General features: G+C 37.5%; 1 protein-coding gene across 7 annotated transcripts in view; it reads right to left on the bottom strand.

Annotated features, from left to right (window-relative positions):
- MAP4K3 (mitogen-activated protein kinase kinase kinase kinase 3) overlaps positions 1-20,370 on the bottom strand; it is a 191,497-nt gene that overhangs the window by 87,688 nt on the left and 83,439 nt on the right. For all 7 annotated transcript variants that reach the window (XM_044261698.1, XM_044261700.1, XM_044261696.1 and 4 more), the window contains one exon: positions 3,425-3,515. In XM_044261698.1, the coding sequence (XP_044117633.1) occupies positions 3,425-3,515 (91 nt within the window). The remainder of the gene's footprint in view (positions 1-3,424; positions 3,516-20,370) is intronic.

Below are 20,370 nucleotides of genomic sequence, written 5' to 3'. Positions count from 1 at the left end.
TTCCAGCTCTAACACCTTGCAAGTCTAATCATTAGTATTCCACACTCTAAATTTGGCTGAGCCTGAACTTTAATTAGGAAAGAATTGAAGAATCACTAATGAAAAAAAAAAGCTAGAGAAAGAGGATTAATTGCTGTTCTGTGTCATACTATTGTTTGCTCTCCTATCACTTTCATCAGCTATGCCAGTTACAGAATAAAATTTATTTAAACCAGCATTTCCTATGTTAGATCATACGACTCCAAACTAACACAGATAGCTCTACCGAAAAAATGATTTTAATTTTGTCATTTTACTTTGGTTTCTAGGCAATTTGCTCTGCATATGCTTAAATTCGGATTAAAAGTACCCTTTAAAAAAAAATCCAGCTAGCTCTACACAAAACATAAATTTGTGTACTTTCTGTATGTACATTATGCTCCAATAAAAAGTTTACTTTAAAAAGGATATTCAGAATATAGTCAGAAGACACAATTCCTGAATCTAAAAGTAAATAGAATTTTTGTTATGCATAACCTAACTGGCTCTCTTGACGCATGTCTGGAAGTAAAAGTAATGAATGTGTAAAGAGCTGCACTACTTGTCCCAAGCCAAAACCAAGATTTATCAACAAAAATAGATACAAACTCAAGAAGAATTCACATTTTGGTGGGTAACAAGAAAAAATCTTTTGCTGACTAACCTGTGTAGGACGACTCATGCCTAAGTAACAGTTTTAGTTTAGTGTTAGGGTTTTTTGTGGGTTTTTTTGGTGGTCGGGGTGGGGGGAGTTGGCGGTTTATTTCCAGGTCTTTGGCAAGGAAGAGAAAGACTACATCAAAAGTCATGTCATTCATGAGCACAGTATTACAGAAAGAACTAGAACTCTACTCTGTCAAAAAGTTGAAATCAGATTGTAAACTAAATACTTGATATTAAACTCTCTCAAGCATCTTATTTATAAAATGGAAGTAGTATCGACCAGAGTAGTATTAATAACAGCGTTGTTGAAAAGATCAAATGAGATACCAACATGATAACACTTAAAAACGGTTAAGGAAGAGTAATAGTAATAGTAGCAAAAGTAGTAGTAATAGGGGTTAGTATTTATGGAGCATTATATTTTAACCACTGTTCTTAACACTTTACATGTATTTACCCATTATCCTCATAGTTATCATGTCATGTACCTATTATTATCCTCATTTTATAGATGAGAAAATGGAGGCTCAGAGTGGTTATGTAATTTGCTATACATCATTGGGTTAATAAATGATGGAGTCATGACTCAACCAACTCAAACAATTTGACTTCAGTACTGAAAGGCTCTTAACTACTGAATACGCTATTGTCTCAATGGCAAAAAGACCAAGGTTGACATATAAATGGATGGGGCTATCCTGAAACAATACATTAAGGTTTGAATGGTCCCATAGTTCCAGCAGATTTAGACCATGTTTGAGAAATACTCTTAAATCAAAGACTTGTTTGCTCTTGGGGGAGAAAAACATTTTGTTATGCTTCTCAACTGAGGATAAGTAGGTCATTTTGTCAGGACCAGTAACAGCAAAATTGCTCTGAAGTGATGATTTTAACATACTGGCACAATCGATTATTTTTATTTTTTTATTTTTTATTTTTTTAAAGATTTTTTTTTTCTTTAATGTATTTGACAGACAGAGAGCACAAGTAGGCAGAGAGGCAGGCAGAGAGAGAGAGGAGGAAGCAGGCTCCCTGCTGAGCAGAGAGCCCAATGTGGGGCTTGATCCCAGGACCCTGGGATCATGACCTGAGCCGAAGGCAGAGGCTTTAACCCACTGAACCACCCAGGCGCCCCTTGATTATTTTTATCACAAACTTAAATGATTTTAAAAGACTGTTTTTGGGATGCCTGGGTGGGTGACTCAGTCAGCTGAGCACCCAACTGGTTTAGGTTCTGGTCATTATTTTGTGGTCAGGGAATCAAGCCCCGAGTTGGGATCGGCTCAGCACAGTCTGCTTCAGATTCTCTCTCCCTGTCTCTCCCATTCACTCTCTGTCTCTCAAATACATAAATTCTTTATAAATAAAAAAAGAGAGAGAGAGACAGTTTCTTTGACCTGAGATAGTAATTGCCTGTGCTGGGTCTGTCCATAAAATAAAAATTGATGCAGAAACTGTGTTAGGTTACTGTTTGAACCACTCACCAGTGAAGTGGTTTTAAATGGGCTGTTACAGAACCCATTCAAAATGTATTAACAGTCATTGACCTGGGAGTAGTACCTGTCCCTATGTTAACTGAAGTCTCCATTAAACCTACTCTTCAATCTTGATGAAGGTGGGGCAATCAAAGATGTTCAAGAGTGGTTAGAATCAAGAAGAGCTGGTCTGGTTGGCTTTTCACAAGCTGGAAAGAAGGGAGGGTAGAAATGCCCTGTCTTTTCCACATGCTGTGCCTGCACCCCAAGAGAGAAGTGGGGTTTTTTGGCACCTGGACCACAGGACAAGGGAAGCTGCAATAAGCTACTTCTTTTTGTCTTTTACAGTATATCAGAATAAAATGTTAACAGTTTTTTTAAAATACGTAAGAACATATTTGGGGCACCCGGATGGCTCAATTGGTTAAGCAACAGTTCAGGTCATGATCCTGGAGTCCTGGGGTCAAGTCCTGCATCGGGCTCCCTGCTCAGTTGGGAGTCTGCTTCTCCCTCTGATGCTCCCCCCCCCTCAAGTTCTCTCTCTCTCCAATGAATAAATAAAATCATTAAAAAAAAAAAAGAAGAAGAAGAAGAAAACACTCTCCAATCCTCCTTTTGGGAGGAACCTTAAAAACAACTAAGTCATAGCATTCAGCTCATAACTACACACAGAAGCGAATGGAAAAACAGATTTAACCTTGGGTCTTAAACAGATTTAAGACCTGGGGAACTGGCGTGGTCCTACCAAACCAAAGAGGGCACCAATTCATGGTCTAAGTTAACTTTACGACCTGGGAAAGTAAGAAGTCAGTGAAATAATTAGAGTTCCTAGTCCTTTGGACAAAATGAAGGGAAGGGATGATACAGTACCCTGAGGCTAGAAGCACCAAAGAAGGAAAAAGTGTCTACTAAAATCCTAGCAGTTAGAGGTGCTCCTGACTTTCTAAATCCACCCAAGTCCAGGAATAAAGGGCCATGGAATGGCATGTTTAGATCTCTAGTCTACCACAGGAAGACTAACCATAAAAGTCAATTTTTACTCACCAGCTTCCTCACTGAAACCACAACCAGAATTCCCAAGAGTACAAGAGACAAATCACAGACTCCAATATCAGTCACAGAATTAACATAAACAGGTCAGAAATAAAAATTTCATTCATGTGAAAATGTCCTGTTATCTTCAAAGCATGAAGAAAATTACAAAACATGCAGTTAGAGCTGATTTTATTTTGTTAAATGAATCAGGTGATGGGAAACAAACAATGTACCTGAGATAGCTTCCAAAATAAGCAACAATATTTGGGTGTTTACAGTCTTTCATCATAATAATTTCTTGCTGTACAACTGCAAAGTCTTCTCCTAGAATAAAAAACAAGCATGTTGAATATTTAGTAGGTAAGTTTCAAAATGTCAACTTGTTTCAAAACATAATAAATAATGTTACTAATGTTATATTTAATTACAGTTTCAGTCCTGACAGAAGGTATAGTGATTAAAGCATAACTCTGGTCCTAGACTATCTAGATTTAAATACGAACTCTGTCCCTTACTAAGCTGTGGGAGCTTGAGCAACTTACTTGACCTTTCTGTGCCAATTTCTTCCTCCGCAAAAGGGGGATAAAAAGAACTTGTCTCACAGAGCTGTTGGAGAAGTTACATGAGCTAATACATGTAAAATGTTTAGAACAGTGCCTGATACACAGTAAGGGCTACAAAACCATTTGCTATTATTAATATTATGCATTGGACATAATCATCATATAATTCACCAGAACACACACAAGGCTTTTTTCCTTTATTAGCAAATAAAGGAAATTTTATACAATTTAAGCACAAGAAGGTGATTCTCTTTTAAGTCAGGGCAGGAACCTTTATCCTTTATCCAGGAGTGTTGAATACACCTCCACAGGCTCCTGAGCTGAGAGGCCTACACTCCAGCAGTACTGGATTACCAGATGGCCCATGTACACAGGCTTCTCCTGGATTCAAGGGCCTTGCTCCAACTGTACTGGGAGGCAGAATGTGATTCTATTTAGCCTTGTTGGACTACTAGTAAATAATCTCTCTCCTTCTATTCCCTTCATGCCCAAATTCTTCAAAATAAGATCTGGCAATCCCATAGCAGTGTCACATGCTCTGGCTCCTGAAAGAACATTGTGATAGAGAGAAACAGAACTGCAGTGAATGCAAATGTGGTGAACCAGAGACTGCAGAGAAGAACAAATGCAAGTACTTACATTCAAATCAAAGTAGTTGTGCATTACTAATTCAGTTTTTGAAGCATTATATACTATGAAGAGCCTAACCAAATGTATATTGGTGGCAAAGTAAGAAAAAGGTTTCCTAAGTCACAGCTCAAATCGAATCAGGTCATTATGTCATTAAGCCCTGACATTCCTCGCCTTGACATTTTCCTACTATAAATGTAAGTGAAACTTAAAGTGGCCTAGCCATGAACTATTTGAACCCAGTGTTAAAACCCACCCTACTGCCCCAGTTACAAGGGAAGCAGTTACAGAGAAAAGACAGTATGTCAGGTTCTTTTTTTTTTTTTTTTTTTTAAAGATTTTATTTATTTGACAGAGAGAAATCACAAGTAGGCAGAGAGGCAGGCAGAGAGAGGGGAGAAAGCAGATTCCCTGCGGAGCAGAGAGCCCAACGTGGGGCTCGATCCCAGAACCCTGGGATCATGACCTGAGCCGAAGGCAGAGGCTTTAACCCACTGAGCCACCCAAGCGCCCCAGGTTCTTAATTTTTGCAATGAAATGAATACAATGTCAAAGATGTCCAAAGGAAGAAAAACAGGAAATTTAATTTTTATGCTTCCAAATTTTCAGAAGAAAATCACTGAACTAGGATCCTCTTCTGAGTTTACTTCGCACCATTAAGAATTCCTGATTTTCATTATATTAAGAAAAATCCAATTAGAAATAATTTTAAAAATCTGATTAGAAATAATAAAACCAAGTAAGACCAGTTTTCAGGGATATACTAAATACTTGGAAAGTTCTAAATTTTTCTTTTTCACCTCACTCCCCACTGTACTTTCCCCAAACCAGTGAAGGGGTTACAGAAGATCAAAGTTTATCTAGTCACAATGAACCCCAGGACTTTAGTTTGATGGTCAGAAGACAGTAGCTCTCTTTCTGGGGATGGTCACTGCACAACTTCAAAGAGAGCCAGCTTTAGAATAAAGTTGATCTGTAGAAAGCTCTGAGGAGAAACAGGAAAAAGGTGGAAGGAAGAAGGCTTACTTGAGCCTTTGTAGCAAGACTCCTCTGTCTCTGTAAGCTTCAGATATACAACACATGATCAATAAATTCCCTGAATTGTTTAAATTACCTTGAGTTGTGGTTTCTGTTACAACTATAAGCATGACATCTTTGTACATATCCCCCTTACAATACTGCGTCAATGTCTGTATGTCTATGTCCTCACTAGAATATTATATCCCCTAGGACAGGATTATGCCCTAATCATCTTTGTATCCCTAGCAACTAATATGTGATCCATAAAACTTTGCCTGAATGAATCTATGGTAGGACATAATTCCTCTATATGCTGATTCTAAATCAAGAATGTCTGGTTTTGGTTTAATTTCAACCAGTTATTACCATATTTTATATAACTAATTGCTTATTTGCTACTTCTTTGTTTTATAAAACCTGTGAATGGCTTTAAGTCCTGGAAAATGGTGTTAATCCAAACAAAGTGCCTCCTTTTTCCTATGAAGTCATTTTCTATGTGATTATGAGAATGGCCAGGTTAAATTCAACATTTTTGTGGGAAAAAAGGATGCAAAGAAAAAAAATCCACAATTCAATTTTAAAGGTTAACTGAAAAAGCCAGATTTGGGCAGGAAAAAAGGAAAGAGTTTCTATACAGCAATAATCCAAAAGAGCTCAATAGATTTAAAATACTTTCTCCAAAGCTCCAGAAAAATACACACCAAAGAATGAACAGGTACCTCTGTCCCAAATCCTAGCAGACCAGGATGGTTAGACTAGATAATCCCTAGATAATCTCCAATTCTAAGAGTCTAGGATTTTTGTTAAAATTTTTAGACATTAAAGTGAAGAATACGTCTTCCAAAAAATGGCAGGCAGGAGGAAGGCAGAATGGAAGGAAGGAAGATATAAGAAAGGAAGAAAGAAAGAAACCCTGAGAAAAACAGGCAAGCCTGCAAGCAGGGCAGATCAGGAATAAACCAAGTAAACAGACAAATGAAAAGACTTGAGAAGTTCTCAGAATAAACATAACACATATTAAATGTTCAATATATGTTAACTCTTTGCAGCAGGCTGAAAAATGGCCCCAAAGGCAGAAAGGTCCTAATCCCTAAAACCTGTGATATTACTTCATAATGGCAAAAAGGGTTTTGCAAATGTGATGAAATTAAGGGATGGGGAAAGTATTCTGAATTATCTAAATGTAATCACAAGTGTCCTTGTAAGAGGGAAATCAGAGGGAAACTTGAGTTTAAGGAAAAGAAGCAAGACGCTATTCTTTGAAGATGGGAGGAAGAAGCCAAGAATTAAGGAGTGCTGGGAATGGAGCTCTAAATACTGGAAAAGACAAGGAAACACATTCCCCCTTAGAGTCACCAGAGAGAATGCAGCCCTGTACACACTTGGATCTTGACCCAGTGAAACTCACTTTGCACTTGAGAATTCCAAAACTCTTAAGAGAATAAATTTGTGCTCTTCAAGCCAGCAAGTTAGTGGTAATCTGTTAACAGAAGCCACAGGAAACTAACACAGTATTACTATCAACATTATTATTATTGTGACAGAGCTGGCTAGCCATTCACAAGTAATCTGTGTTCTCCCCTACACTGTGTAGAAGTTATTGGTGGGAGGCAATCATCTAGTCAAAGACAACATTTCCCTCATGGTGAACACTAAGGTGTCCAAGAAACTAGTTCTTGCCAATGCAAAGTAAGCAAAAGTATTGTGTCCTTGTTCAACTGTTTATTTCTCTATTAGCAAACTACATGACACTGTGAGGCCCCAGGAAATGCAAGAAGTTTGGGTTCCTGAGTCACTAAAAGGAAGAAAGTCATCCAACACATTGAGCATCTGCACTGAACTATCACATAAACTTGAAATAAAATTCATTATGTTAAGCCACTCATAGTTCTAGTTTAGTTATTACAGTAAGTATTATCCTATGCTGATACAATAATTACCCATTTGTTAAAAAAGGTTGTCCAAACTGCAATAGGTGCTTCACAAATGTTTTCGTAGATTAACAAACAAGATATTAGTCCCTCTATTTAATAGAGAACAGAACCAGATTATAGGTATTTCTATTTGGTATATAATGCTTTCCTGTAAAAGTCTATATTTAGTCATATGTGTGAGAACAAAAGAGGAGACTTGAATGTCACGGAGGTGGGTCTTTTCCTGAAAACTATAATAAAACAAAGAATCCCTAATACCTCCTTGCCTTTTAGACATAAACGGACAATCACTCTATTTCCAACATTTCATAAAATTCTTGAGTTTTTCTTCAACAAAATAACATATAATCTTAAGTCAAATGCATATCTAACTGACTGCAATTTTGGTATACCTAATTATTTTCACTGGTGTAAACTGGGGACATTTATAAAGGCTACTCTTCTTACATTAACAGAGCATTTTGAAAATAAACTACTCACTCACTTTTTTATAGAATTAGAACTAAACATTCAATAAAATAATTACACTATCAATCAATGTGATAGAACAAATCAATAAGAAAAAGAGAAGAACCACATGGTCCTCTCAATGGATGCAGAAAAAGCATTTGACAAGATATAGCATCGTTCCTGATTAAAACGCTTCAAAGTATAGGGATAGAGGGAACATTCCTCAACTTCATAAAATCTATCTATGAAAAACCCACTGCGAATATCATTCTCAATGGGGAAAAGCTGACAGCTTCCCTTTGCGATCAGGAACACGACAAGGATGTCCACTCTCACCACTCTAGAAGTCCTAGCAATAGCAATAGCAATCAGAAAACAATTGGCAATGAAGAAGTCAAACTGTCTCCGCAGATGACATGATACTTTATGGAAAACCCAAAAGACTCCACCCCCAAACTATTAGAACTCACAGAGCAATTCAGTAATGTGGCAGGATACAAAATCAATATACAGAAATCAGTTGCTTTCTATTACACTAACAATGAAAATATAGAAAGAGAAATTAGAGAATCAATTCCATTAACTATAGCACCAAGAACTGTAAGGTACCTGGGAATAAACCTAACCAAAGAGGTAAAGGATCTATACTTGAGGAACTACAAGAACACTCATGAAAGAAGTTCATGAAATTGAAGACACAAGAAGATGGAAAAACATTCCATGCTCATGGATTGGAAGAATAAACATTGTTTAAAAGTCTATAATGCCTAGAGCAATCTATATTTTCCATACCATCCCAATCAAAATTCCACCAGCATTTTTCAAAGTGCTGGAATAAATAATCCCAAAATTTGTACGGAACCAGAAGAGATCCCGCATTGCTAAGGAAATGCTGAAAAAGAAAAAGAAAACTGGGGGCATCATGTTGCCTGATTTCAAGCTTTACTACAAAGCTGTGATCACCAAGACAACACGGTACAGGCAAAAAACAGACACACAGACCAGTGGAACAGAGTAGAGAGCCTAGATATGGACCCGCAACTCTACGGTCAAATAATCTTCAACAAAGCAGGAAGAAATATACAGTGGAAAAAAAGAGTCTCTTCAATAAGTGGTGCCGGGAAAATTGGACAGCTGTGTATAGAAGAATGAAACTTGACCATTATCTTACCCCATACACAAAAATAAACTCGAAATGGATAAAAGACCTCAACGTGAGTCAGGAATCTATAAAAATCCTAGAGGAGGACATAGGCAGTAACCTCTTGGATATCGGCCACAGCAAATTCTTTCAAGACATGTCTCCAAAGGCAAAGGAAACAAAAGTGAAAATGAACTTTTGGGGCTTCATCAAGATCAAAACTTCTGCACAGCAAAGGAAACAGTCAACAAAATAAAGAGGCAACCCACAGAATGGGAGAAGATATCCACACTACAAAGGGCTGATATCCAAGATCTATAAAGAGCTCCTCAAACTCAACACACACAAAACAGATAATCACGTCAAAAAATAGGAAGAAGACATGAACAGACACTTCTCCAAAGAAGACACACAAATGGCTATCAGACACGTGAAAAAATATTCATCATCATTAGCCATCAGGGAGATTCAAATCAAAACCACACTGAGATACCACCTTACACCAGTCAGAATGGACAAAATCAACAAGACAATGAACAACATGTGTTGGAGGGGATGTGGAGAAAGGGGAACCTTCTTACACTGTTGGTAGGAATGCAAGTTGGTGCAGCCACTTTGGAAAACAGTGTGGAGATTTCTTAAGAAATTAAAAACAGAGCTACCCAATGACCCTGCAATTGCACTACTGAGTATTTGCCTCAAAAATACAGATGTAGTGAAAAGAAGGGCCATCTGTACCCCAATGTTCATAGCAGCAATGACCACAGTCACCAACCTGTGGAAAGAACCAAGATGCCCTTCAACAGACGAATGGATAAAGAAGATACGGTCCATATATACAATGGAGTATTATGCCTCCATCAGAAAGGACGAACACCCAACTTTTGTACCAACATGGACGGGACTGGAGGAGATTATGCTGAGTGAAAAAAGTCAAGCAGAGAGAGTATATTATATGGCTTCACTTACTTGTGGAGCATAAGGAATAACACGGAGGACACTGGGAGAAGGAGAGGAGAAGTAAGTTGAGGGAAATTGGAGGTGGAGAACAAACTATGAGAGACTGGACTCTGAGACACAAACTGAGGGTTTTGGAGGGGAGAGGGTTGGGGGCATAGCGTGAGCCAGGTGGTGGGTATTAAGGAGAGCACATACTGCATGGAGCACTGGGTGTGGTACATAAACAATGAATCTGGAACACTGAAAAAAAATTATAAAATTATATTAAAAAAATAATTACACAAGTACTATTGTTTGGATACATATGGTAAAGCTGTCAAAACAGAACTAATGGTTGCGAAGCAGAACTGTCATTTTGCTCTGTGTAACAACTTATGCATCTAATTCCAGGTCATTGTATGAAGGCAGCTGACATGTCTCTTCACACTAAAGAAGTAGAGGTTATTTGAAAACCCAACCGGGAAAATTTTAAAGATTATCTGTATTGGGAGTTGAGTCAACAGAACAACATTCAGGGAACCAAGTCTTAGTCTATTTGTAAACTGCGTATCCTATTTCCTTTCTGTCCGCTGTAAAGTAAACACAAATTTACAAGTCATCCTCAATTTCCTTTTGTCTTCTTACTTTGTTTCCTATTTCCTGTTTTGTTTCTTTGTTTTCTTATTTTCCTTTTGTCATCTTTATGTCTCTCTTCTAAATGTTAACATCTTCACAACCCTAATAAGCTGACATGGTTTGACAAGGTCATACAATGAAATAATTTTTTGCATTATCAATAGTAATTTAGCACAGTAACTAAATGGTGCCTGAGTGGCTCAGTGGGTTAAGCCTCTGCCTTAGACTCAGGTCATGATCTCAGGGTCCTGGGATCCAGCCCTCCATGGGGCTCTCTGCTCAGTAGGGAGTCTGTTTCCCCAGCCTCCCTGCCTGCCTCTCTGCCTACTTGTGATCTCTTTCTCTGTCAAATAAATAAAATCTTTTTAAAAATGCTTTTAATTATTTCTTAAGATTTTAAAAGCAAGTTTTCTCAACTTGTTTTACCTTCCAGCTTATAACTCTGTGAAAAGATATGTGAGTGTATGCTTGTGTATATACGTTATTTATGGAAACATCTAAATGCTTCAATTTGGATAAAGGTGAATAGTCACTCTTTGCATAATCTCTCTTGAGAATATATTCAACAACCACCATACACTAAGCAGCCAATATGATATATAAGAGAATGTGCTAGAGACTGGAGGTAGAGTTTCAGAATGAACAAGACTTTCCTTGACTTTAAGGAACTTAGAGGGGACATAAAATTTGTACTATAATAACTGTAAAGGCTTAAAGTCAAACGTTCAGTAATTCCCTTATTTCTAGAACATCAAATCTATACTTGGCTACTGGACTCACCATACCTTAGCAACTCCCCATATCTAGCACAGTGTCATGATTAAGGATATGTACTTTTGGAATCAAAATACTGATCTATGAAACCTGATTTCTCAACTTTCTAGTTGTATGATCTGGGGCAAATTCATTCATATTCTCTCTCTGAATTCAGGTTGCTCATAAAAAGGAGAAAACAGTGTCTCCCTCATAAGGTTATTTTAAGGATTCGATGAAAGAATAGTTAAATACTTAGAACAAGTCTTCACACATGTTCATTACTATTATCTGCTAATATTACTACGCAGTAGGATTGTTACTTGTAATTCTACCTTTTCTCCTACTTTTCTCCCTCTTCACTCTATTTCAGTCACACAGTCCTCCTTCCTTTTCCTTGAATACCATAAAGGAGCTCCTGTCTCTCAGCCTTTACACTTTCTATTCAGACTACTAAAGCGCTCTTTTCCCCCAGATGGCTTGCTTCCTCACTTCTGTCAGGGCTCTACCCAACTGTTGCCTTCACAGTGAGACTGTCTCTGATATCCCCATGGAAAATAGCAACCCGCAATCACAACTCCACAAATACCCTTACTATTCTGTTTTTCTCTATAACACTTACCACCCAACATACTGTATGTGTACTTATTCACTGTGTCTCCTAACACATAATAGAACAGTGAATATTAATGTGTCAGTGAATTATTCTGTAAGTGCTAAGCAGCTGAAATCCACAAGAGAAAAAAAAATAAGGTAAATAGTAAAAATACAAAATTCTCATTATTTGTAGTATATATGATTACGTTCCTGGAACGCAAGCAAACCAAAATCAACTGAAAAAACAACCAAAAACAATTTTTTTAAATCCTTAAAGTTATAGTCATCAAAATAAATAAATAAATAAATAACCACGGGACTGTTTCCCCCTCTCTCTCTGCCTGCCTCTCTGCCTACTTGTGATCTCTGTCACAAAAAATAAAATCTTTTAAAAAGGGGGGGGGGCACCTGGGTGACTCAGTGGGTTAAGGCCTCTGCCTTCAACTCAGGTCATGATCCCAGCGTCCTGGATCAAGCCATGCATCGGGCGCTCTGCTCAGCAGGAAGACTGCTTCCCTCCCCCCATCTCTGCCTACTTGTGTTCCCTCTATGTCAAATAAATAAAATCTTTTTTAAAAAATAAATAAACAAACATGGGAGAACCATGTGGTAATTGGCATTACTTTAAAATAAGTAGCTCTCATTTAAGAACTGATATACCCAGAAGAAATCTCATCTTTTTTGATTCTTTATCTACTCCAGATCTCATTAAATGTCCTCTGTCACAGAGATAAGGAATAGAAATAAAAAGCATCCAAACTGGAAATGAATAAGTAAAATTATCTGTTTGCAGTTGACATGATCTTATAAGTAAATAAAAACCCTAAAGATTCCATAAGACAACTGTAAGCACTAACAAATGAATTCACGGGGTGCCTGGGTGGCTCAGTGGGTTAAGCCTCTGCCTTTGGCTCAGGTCTTGATCTCAGGGTCCTGGGATCAAGCCCCGCATAGGGTTCTCTGCTCGCCAGGAAGTATGCTTCCCTCTCTCTCTGCCTGCCTCTCTGCCTACTTGTGATCTCTCTCTCTGTCAAATAAATAAATAAAATCTTTTTAAAAAATTCTTTTAAAAAACCGAATTCGGTAAAGTTGCAGAATACAAAAACAACATACAAAAATTAGTTGTGTTTACATACCTGAGCAATAAATAATCCAAGAAGAAAATTCTGGAAAATCTCAATTATAATCTCATCAAAAAGAATAAAATACTTAGAAATAAACTTAACCAAGGAAGTGAAAGACTTGTACACTAATAACAACCAAATATTGCTGAAAGAAATTAAAGAAGACATAAATAAATAGAAATATATCCATATTCATAGATTGGAAGGCTTTATATTGTTAATGTCCTTACCACCCAAGATGATCTACAGATTCAGTGCAATCCTAATAGAAACCCCCGGGGCATTTTTTGCAGAAATAGAAAAAACAACCCTAAAAGTCCTATCAAACAACCACAAAGGATCCTGAATATCCAAAACAATCTTGAGAAAAAAGAACCAAGCTGGAGACTTCGTATTTCTTAAAAAATACTACAAAGTTACAGTACTTACAACAGAATGGTACAGGCATAAACACAAACACACAGACCAATGGAACAAAATGGAGAGCCCAGAAATAAATCTACACATATATGGTCAACTGATTTTGAACAAGGGCATCAAGACTTAGAATAGTCTCTCCAATAAATGGTGCTGAAAAACTGGATATCCACATGCTGAAAAAGGAAACTGGACCTTCATCTTACACCATACAGAAAAATCAACACAAAATGGATTAAAGACTTAAATTCAAAACCTGAAAATGTAAAACTTCTAAAAGAAAACACAGAGGGAAAACTTCATAACATTGGTCTTGGCAATGATTTCTTGGATATGATACGAAAATAACAAGCAACAAAGGCAAAAATAGACAAGTGGGACTACTTCAAACTAAAAGACTACGGACACAGCCATGAAAACATCAACACAGTGAAAAGGCAAGCTACAGAACAGAAGATATTTGTAAACCTTGTATCTGACAAGGGGTTAATATCCACAATATATAAGAAAACTCCTACTTCTCAAAAGCAAACATCTCAAAACAGAACACCCTGATTAAAAAATGAGCAAAGAGGGGCACCTGGGTGGCTCAGTCAGTTAAGCGTCTGCCTTCAGCTCAGGTCTTGATCCCAGGGACCTGGGATCGAGCCCCCACATCAGGCTCTCTGCTTGGCAGGGACCCTGCCTCTCCCTCTGCCTGTCACTCCCCCTACTGTGTTCTCTTTTTCTCTGTCCAATAAAATAAATAAAATCTTTTTAAAAAGGGGTATGTGGGTGGCTCAGTGGTTTAAGTCTCTGCCTTTGGCTCAGGTCATGGTCTCAGGGTCTCAAGACTGAGCCCCGCATCAGACTCTCTGCTCAGCAGGGAGGAGACTGCTTCCCCCTCTCTCTCTGTCTGCCTCTCTGCCCACTTGTGATCTCTTTGTCAAATAAAAAAATAAAATCTTAAAAAAAAAATCTTTTAAAAATGGGCAAAGGAATTGAATAGACATTTCTCCAAAGAATACATACAAATAGCCCACAGACACATGAAAAATGTTCAACACCACTAATCATCAGGTAAATGCAAATCAAAACCAAAATGCAGTATCAACTTACACCCGTTAGAATAGCAAAAGGAAGGAAGGAAGGAAGAAAGGAAGGAAAGGAGGGAGGGAGGGGAAAAAAATAAAAAAAAATTGTTGGAGAAAATGTAGAGAAATGTAAAATGATAAAGGTGCTATGGGAAATAGAATGGAGGCTCTTCAAAAATAATAATAATAATAATAGAGCTACCATATTATCCAGCAATACAACTTCTGGATATTTGCCCAAAGGAATTGAAATCAGGATCTCACAGAGGTATGTGAACTCCCGTGTTCACTTCAGCATTATTCACAATAGCCAAGAGGTAGAAACAACCTAAAAGTCCACTGATGAACAAAAAGATAAAGAAAATGTGGGGATATATACAGTGGAATATTGTTCAACTATTAAAGAGAAGAAAATCATGTCATATGCAACAACATGGATGCCCCTTGAGGATGTTATGCTAAGTGAAATACACCAGTCACAGGATGAATACAGCAAGATGCCACTTATGTGAGGTACGGGAAGTAGTCTACTATCACAGAAACAAAAAGCAGAATGGTGATTGCCAGGAGCTGAGACAGCAATGAAGAGTTATTGTTCGACGGGTATAGAGTTTTAATCATACTATATGAAAAAGTTCTAGATCTGCCATACAACATTGTGTTTATAGTTAAAAAATACTGTACTGTACACTTAAAAATTTGTTAAGAAGGGTAAATCTGCGTTTTTTTACCACACACATACATGCATGTGCACACAAAATGTCCTATGGCCAGAGAGAAAAATTTAAACTTAGACATTGGGAAACAAATGAGATTTCCCATGCCCATCTTATGGGTACTTCATTCACAAAACTTCCTGCTTCCATTCTACTTTAAACACAAAAAATGTCCATCTGTGCTATATGTAAAAGTATTTCATAGCTAATTTTAATTTACCTTTGTTATCTGGTACTTTTCCAAATACATCATTTATAAAACTGCATTTCATATTATACAAACAATAAATGGAATTGACAGTATTTCAGTAATCCATGGCTCACTTCCCAGAGCTGTTATTCTTTTAAAAAAGCTGTCAATTACTGTCTCAAACTACCAGACTACCAAGAAGTACCAAAATCCAATTACCATCTTAAACTACCAGAGGACCATGAAATCCAATAGCTGATTTTAAAAAGATAGGAAACTGACCTTAAGCACTTACAATATAACACTGTAAAACAGTTTTTTGTAAAGCCACAAAAAAGTAACCAATTTTTAGTTTTGGGAGGAAAACTCAAATTACAATTAGTACCACACAGAAATATAAAGGAAGTATTTAATAATCCTATGGTCTTCTAGACATTCCAATGTAAATGAAAAAAATAATTATGAAAGCAGTATTAGTATTCTGACTCTTTAAATATGTCATCTAATGAAAATACCTAATCTAATGAAAATAAATACAATCTGTTATTTGTTTGGCCATCTTTTCCTAAGTGTTCATGATTAACAATGCTGAAGGTAAGTAACACTTATATTTGCATAAATTGCTACAAATCAACTTTGACCTTGGGTTCAGCAGGATCAAAAAGAAATTTCCTTGCTCCAACTAAACAGTAAGAGATCAAAAATATCCTGATTGGCATATCAAAAAAGTTTCCAACAGAAAATTAGTTTTAGTTTTTGGTTTAAAGAAAACAGGATTTCCACTCTTTAAAAAAACAAAACACAACTCCTACAACACAGTGTTTTTCGATCTTGTTTTCCTCATGGCCTCTCCCAATGAAATTTTAATGCCACAGATACCGTGTGTGTGTGTGTGTGTGTGTGTGTGTGTGTGTGTGTGTTGTGTATACATCCGTGCTATATATAGAAAAAGTAAGATTTTTTTTCACACCCAAAGAACCAAATTCTACCTACTTTTCATTTTAAACAACTATTTGAGAAAACATTCCTCGATAGGAACAACTCCAGACAATGAGGTGAGAGTGGCTTAACCTGAAATTCCTGACTAACCTGCTAGGTCTCTTTTTCTCTTACCTGGATCCAGCTCTTCTTTGAGAGCCTGGTTTACCAATGTAGCTCTGATGGAAGATTCAAAATCAAGTAAGCACCCATAACTCAGAAGTGAATTCTCAGTACCAGTCCTCTGGGTTATATCCCTCCTACTTTATAAAAATTATAGTAGCATACCTAGAGTTTCTTTATGTAAAGTAGGTCTATAGTAGGCTCGAAAAACATTCTAGAGTAAGAACAGAAAAAGGAAACATAAATCATGGTATAGTTTTTAAACCAAGTGAAGATTATAATGGGCAATAATTTCTCTATCTTTATCATGCTTACTAACAAGAACCACAATCCTATTGCTAGAGATAGTTCTAAAACGTCCAGATGCTTTAAGATCTCTGACAGTCTCTTTTTCTCTCGCAAGGCTTGATTTAAAAATACATTTTTTCTAGTGGCTCCTGGTCCTGAGGCTATGTAGGCATAAACCACAGCTGAATAAAACTTGGGAAAAGACCAAACAGTACAGCAAAACTATTCTCCCCATAACCTCAATTTGGGTGTACACCGTTCCTCCCCCCTTTCCCCTAGTAAACTACCAGTCATTTTCAGTCCTATTCTTCCACTCTCAAATCTCATGCGCTCAGCCCTGCCTTCCATGCCATCGACTGCGGATGCATAATAGGTCTTACCCCCAGGGTCTCTCTTCTTAATCTGTACACTGACCGTGCTACCAGCCTGTTTAGAAAAACAAAAAACAAAAAATCCCCCACTCCACAGGGTAAAGTCTAAATCTTTGGGCTACTACATACAGTTCTCCATAAACTATCATCAATCTGCTTTTCACATCTTATCTCCCACTATACCCAAACAGAGCATATCACTCTAGTCTTATTTCCCAAACAGGTCTAGTAGGCGAACAACACCTTTGCTTTCACACCATCCTCATATGAAATACCCTCCATTCTCCTATAGGTAGCAAAGTCCTAGCCAGCCTTGGAGTCTCAGCTGAACTGTTCCTTTCCTAATTATACCAGTGAAATGAACCTCACAACCTCTACGGAACCCACTAAATGAATCAAGATATATGAGCTACTCTGTTCTACTAGTGTCCTCTCTCAGAGCATCTTGCCTAGATACTCCCTATCTAGAGCATTTCACAGAGCAAAGAGTCAAAGCCAGCTATTCACTGACCTGGGAACTGATTAGGTTTTTCTAGTCACAGCTACCCCCATTCCTTCCTGCCAAAAGAATTCACAAATAGACACTCCTGGCTCAGAGTGGATCCCTGTAGTCTGGCTGCTACATAAACACTCCAGTTAATTTTCACGATGGGTAACAAGCTCCTTGAAGGCAGGAAGGATCCCTGTCTTTGTATCTTCTATTCTAACTGAATTGAGTACTAAATAAATATTCATACAGTTAAATCCACTGAACAGACACTCAGGACTGGAAATGAGGAAATGGCAGATATCTTAAATAAAAAGTCCTCTTCTGTTCTTTTATTTTTGAGCATATTACCCTTCAACGTGTAAATACCTAAACTGTCCAGTATAGTCAGCCTCAAGCCCACAACATATCTTAAATATATTAAAGAGCAGCTAAGCACTCCATGATTAATCTTTGAGAAGTAACTATCCTAAATGATGTAACAATGACTCTCTCCATGATGGCAACAAACACAGTGCGGCTCAGAGTAAACAACTGGTAGTAAGGGACTACTACAGGGCTCCAGGGAGACAGAAAAGGAGCCAGATCAGTAATTCCCCTGGTGTCTTCCACTCTATGATGAAAATAAAAGGAAGAAAGCACCTCTCTCAGGAAAGAAAAATACTAATGACAAAAGGAGACAGGAAAATGTGGACACTGGGGAGGGTATGTGCTATGGTGAGTGCTGTGAAGTGGGTAAGCCTAATGATTCATAGACCTGCACTCCTGGGGCAAATAATACATTATATGTTAACAAAAAAATTAAAAAAAAAAAAAAAAGGAGACAGGAAAAAAAAATTATAAGATGTAACTTCAGAGAGCCATGAAAAACTAGTGGAGTGAGGGTCTTCCCAGTGCTGTTCGCACTTTCAAAATTTTGTTTTACCATTTAATAAATGTTGCTCTCATGGAAACAAAACAGAAATCCTATTCTTCTTACTACGAATTTCCCTGCTCATCAATCTCTATACTTTTCATTGTGTTGGAAAAGAAATGAGTTTCCCCATTTGGAAGAAATGAGATTTTCCTGAGTTCCTACCTAATTAATCAGTGTTATCTGCATTTACGTTCAACTTTAAAAACTAGCACTGCAAGCAATAGCACAAATGAGTCATTAGAAGTAACTGCAATTAAATCCCATTTTTTTAGTGTGGAAAAACTAAACAATGGGCTAAGAATCAGAGGAATCAGATCCACAAATACGAGGTGTGAGTTTGGGCACAGTACAAACGCAGTGCCTCCTTCCAACAGCAGGAAATGTGAGCCAGGCTTAAGAGACTATCAAATAGTACTTTCCCGTCACCACATCTTTTCTCTGAGAAAAGTTTTCAAACCTTTGACAAACGTTGTGAAACGTCTGACAACCAATGAGAAAGAAGATCTAAAAAGCTCCTTATGGCTCTAAAATTGACTTTAAAACACACAAAGAAGAAAAAAAAAAGACACTCAAGAGACCCACAATGCAGGTAGTTGTTCTACTACCAAGATCTGCCGAACTCTGATTCATTTTTAGTTTTCTTTTAAAATAAGTCTCCAAGAGTTGGCAGGGTGCTAGCCCAACCGGCTTAAGGACCACAGGAATAAATCTCTAGTCTGATATTCAGATTTACTGATGCACTGCAATGAAGAAAACGCACACCAGAGGAATCTTGAACCATCTCACAAAACAAAGGAAAAGATAACAGTTATTTTAAGACTTGGGGAGGAATGGAGTGTAGGTGAAATTCACATGCAGTAGTGCTGTAACAGGCTCAAAGCAAAGCAGAGCTGTACGTAAATGGGTCCCTACTTTAGCACTGGACTGCAAAGTGAACCCAACAATCCTCTTTCCTTAGCAAGTATCAAGTTAAGATACATGCTGGTGTTGCATCCAGATTCCCCTTATCTGAAGCTGTGTATCTTGGCTGTAAAACGATTGCTTCTTTATGTCAAAATGACTTAAGATTCTCCAGACGAGAGTGCAATGTTTTACTCTTGCTGATATGATTACACACAACCATGTTTCTGCTGGTCCACAATCTTCAAGAATAAAGTCTCTCAGGATATAAGCAAGCCTTGTCACTCATAGACAGGGTTTGTTACAACACTTTCCAACAGCACCGTTCTTGGGAGTAATATTGTTTGAGGCTTTATCTGTGTCTGTTACTCCAGCCTGATAAATAGACGGGCAAACTTGACTTTCTTCATTAATTACCTGAGATTCCTGTCTCCATTTCATGTGAGTGTGAAGAACAACTTGCTAATTAAACTGTCTACTTGATGTTTTTTAGAAAGAGGAGTTTATTTGCTGATTTATCTTTTGGTTTGTTTATTATGCATTAATTTCTCCACAGATGATGTCCAATTCAGGCAGATATACATGTTTTGAAGAAACACTTATATCTTACCCCAGTGAAGTGCATGTACTCATTTAACATGCACAGAAATCACTTAGCTTGTTAAGTGGAGGCTCCACCACGTAAGGTTTTCATTTACCAACTCTAGGTTAAGTAAACATGGAGACTGAACTTGAGAGCAGTTTCCATACGGCTGTCAGCTCCTGAGAGCAGGGGGAAAGCAGGCTCTAGAGCTCCACAGCCAGGATGCAAATCCAAGATCTACACTATTAGGGCAAGCTATTTAAATGTTCAGTGCTTCTATTTCCTTATCTATTAAAAAAGGGACACTAATATAATAATTAAATGAGTCAACAAACAGCACTTCATTCAGA

This window comes from Neovison vison, chromosome 8 (genome assembly GCF_020171115.1).
Source record: "Neovison vison isolate M4711 chromosome 8, ASM_NN_V1, whole genome shotgun sequence".
Lineage (NCBI taxonomy): Eukaryota > Metazoa > Chordata > Mammalia > Carnivora > Mustelidae > Neogale > Neogale vison.
This window is presented reverse-complemented; position numbering and strand designations above follow the sequence as displayed.